Source organism: Saccostrea cucullata, unplaced genomic scaffold (genome assembly GCF_032062105.1).
Source record: "Saccostrea cucullata isolate Sc308-1 unplaced genomic scaffold, CSIRO_AGI_Scuc_v1 ctg4044, whole genome shotgun sequence".
Classification (NCBI taxonomy): Eukaryota; Metazoa; Mollusca; class Bivalvia; order Ostreida; family Ostreidae; genus Saccostrea; species Saccostrea cuccullata.
In genome coordinates, this window is record NW_026931139.1 from 1 (window position 1) to 2,500 (window position 2,500).

At 36.0% G+C, this 2,500-nt stretch overlaps 1 protein-coding gene across 1 annotated transcript in view; it reads left to right on the forward strand.

Moving 5' to 3' along the window:
- Window positions 1-94: 94 nt before the first annotated feature.
- Window positions 95-2,500, forward strand: part of LOC134231547 (uncharacterized) — a 21,818-nt gene continuing 19,412 nt past the window's right edge. Inside the window, exon 1 of the mRNA XM_062713512.1 lies at window positions 95-179. Coding sequence (XP_062569496.1) covers window positions 95-179 — 85 coding nt within the window. The remainder of the gene's footprint in view (window positions 180-2,500) is intronic.

Here is a 2,500-nt window from a genome sequence, read left to right on the forward strand (position 1 = left end):
ATTGAGGTGGGGGTATAAAATTGGGGCGGGCGGGGATGAGAATCTACAAATATTTTTATTATGGCCTAATAATTGCTTAGAAAATTATCTTACAATGTTGTTCTACCTTCTTACAGGAAAAGTAGAGGAGATTGATGCAGATAGAATGAAGAATCAATATAAAGTTCAGAAGATTGAAGGTACGTCTTTTGTATATATAAAAAAAAATGGTATGAGGCCACAATTTAAATATTGTTGGCTTGGTTTCAATTTCAGAAATGTTGTTAGTATCCGGGCGTCATAGTTTTCTGATTGTTAAGGAACAACTGCAGTCCGAATAGATTCCCAATTGTTATTTATATCCAAACCCTATTAGTTTTAAACCTTTAAAGGTACTTGGACACAGATTTGAAGTTAATAATTTCTCTATAATATTATGACATATATATCTAATAGCATTTCACACAAAATTTACTTAAAAATCTTATTTCATTTTTAGGTCACCTGAGTAAACTCGGGTGACCTATTGCTATCTGTTTTCGTCCGTCGTCGTGCGTCGTCCGTCGTCCATCGTGTGTTAACATTTGAACATTATCAGCCAAATTTGGCATAAAGCATCTATGGGTAAAGGGGAACAAAAATTGTGAATTTCATGATCCCTGCCCCCCTGGGGCCTGAGGGGTGGGGCCAAAACCACTAAAATTAATGCAATCTTTGAAAATCTTCTTCTTTACTCCTGGACATCAAGCAGTCAAACTGTTTGCATGATTGTAATCAGCAATGAGTCTTCTACCAAAATTGTGAAATTCATGACCCCAGGGTCAGGGTTCTAGTGCAAGGGCGGGGCTAAATAAGTATATAGTGAAAATGCATTATTTCTTTGAAAATCTTTTTCTCTGCTCCTGGGTATTAAATAAACCAACTAAGTACATAGTTATGATGAGCAAGAGTGCCTCTACCAAAATTGTGAATTTTATGGCCCCAGGGTCAGGGGTTCTTGTTTTACGGTGGGGCTCTAATTATTATATAGTGAAATGCATGAATTCTTTGAACATCTTATCCTTTGCTCCTGGCTAATATGCTAATGATCTAATTACATGTACATATCTAAGGCCAGGATTTATTTTATTTTCAGTTTTATAAACCCTCCGCTCAAGGTTTTGTATTTTTCAGAAAAAAATTAAACATTACTTTCCGATGTCAAATTTGAGTCGGGATCGAGATTTCAAATTTACGAACTCGCACTTCCGGTTGTAAGATGAAACGGCGGGTAAATAAAGCTGAGAAGATAGCTTGGTTACCGTTTAGTGTAAAATTCATCGATACCAGTGCCATTTAAAACGTTTCACCCGTTCAAACGACAAATAAAATGCTGACGACTTTATTGCACAATGACATGCTGGTGAGATAATTATGTTTTCGTTTCAAAAGTATCTGTCTGTAAATTATTTTCCTCCCCCAGGTTTAAAACTGCCGGTGGTAGCTATTGCATATTGCCAGCGACATTGTTTAGGTCTCCGTTATAGCTTACAGTCTAAGAAAAGGGTTGCTTATGCATCAGATTTAATGAATAAAACTATATATGGGAGAAGTTAAGTCCATTTGAGGAAGAAATAAACAATAACCTGAAGAAATAAAAAAAAATTCAACTATTAAATAGCAAGATTATACAAATATTTACAAGCATGTAGTATCATTTGTATCAGCCAGAAAAATTATTTTACACTTAATTGAAAAAATTTTCACCCTACTCCCCAATACTCCCTGTCTGTTTTATGATAGGAATTATAATTTTAGGCATCAAGTAAATTTTAGAACAATGTCTACACATTCACCTAACACATATTAAAAAAATGAAGATATATTGAAAGACTTTTAAAGAATTGATTTTTTAAAATATATTTTGACCAACATCACAAAATTTATATAACTCGCCTAAACTAAAGAATTGATTTTTATGCTCCGCCATGAATATGGCCGGGGCATATAGTGATTTTCATGTCCGTCTTCCGTCCTTCCGTCCTTCTGTCCTTCTGTCCTTCCGTCCTTCCGTCACACTTTGCGTTTAGCTCTGTTCAAATCTAAGTTTCAAAGAAACTATCATAGATATTTTCATCAAACTTCATATGCTGATAGATATTGATGAGAGCTATGGTTCTTCTAAGGATGAACACTACCAGACTTGCTTTGGATGCTGGATCTGGCCGACTTTTTCCAGATGAGTGACCAGGTTAAAGTTTTAGGAGCAGGTCCATTCCTAAGGAACTTTAAGCCATACTTGGACCAAACCTGCATGGATGATGCATCTAGGGATGGACACTACCAGACTTGCTTCGGATGCTGGATGTGACCTATATTTTCCAGATGAGTGACCAGGTTAAAGTTTTTAGAGCAGGTCCATCCCTAAGAAACTATAAGCCCTACTTGGACCAAACTTGCATGGATGATGCATTGAGGGATGGACACTACCAGATTTAAATCGGATGCTTGATCTGACCTATATTTTCATTCCCAAGTAACT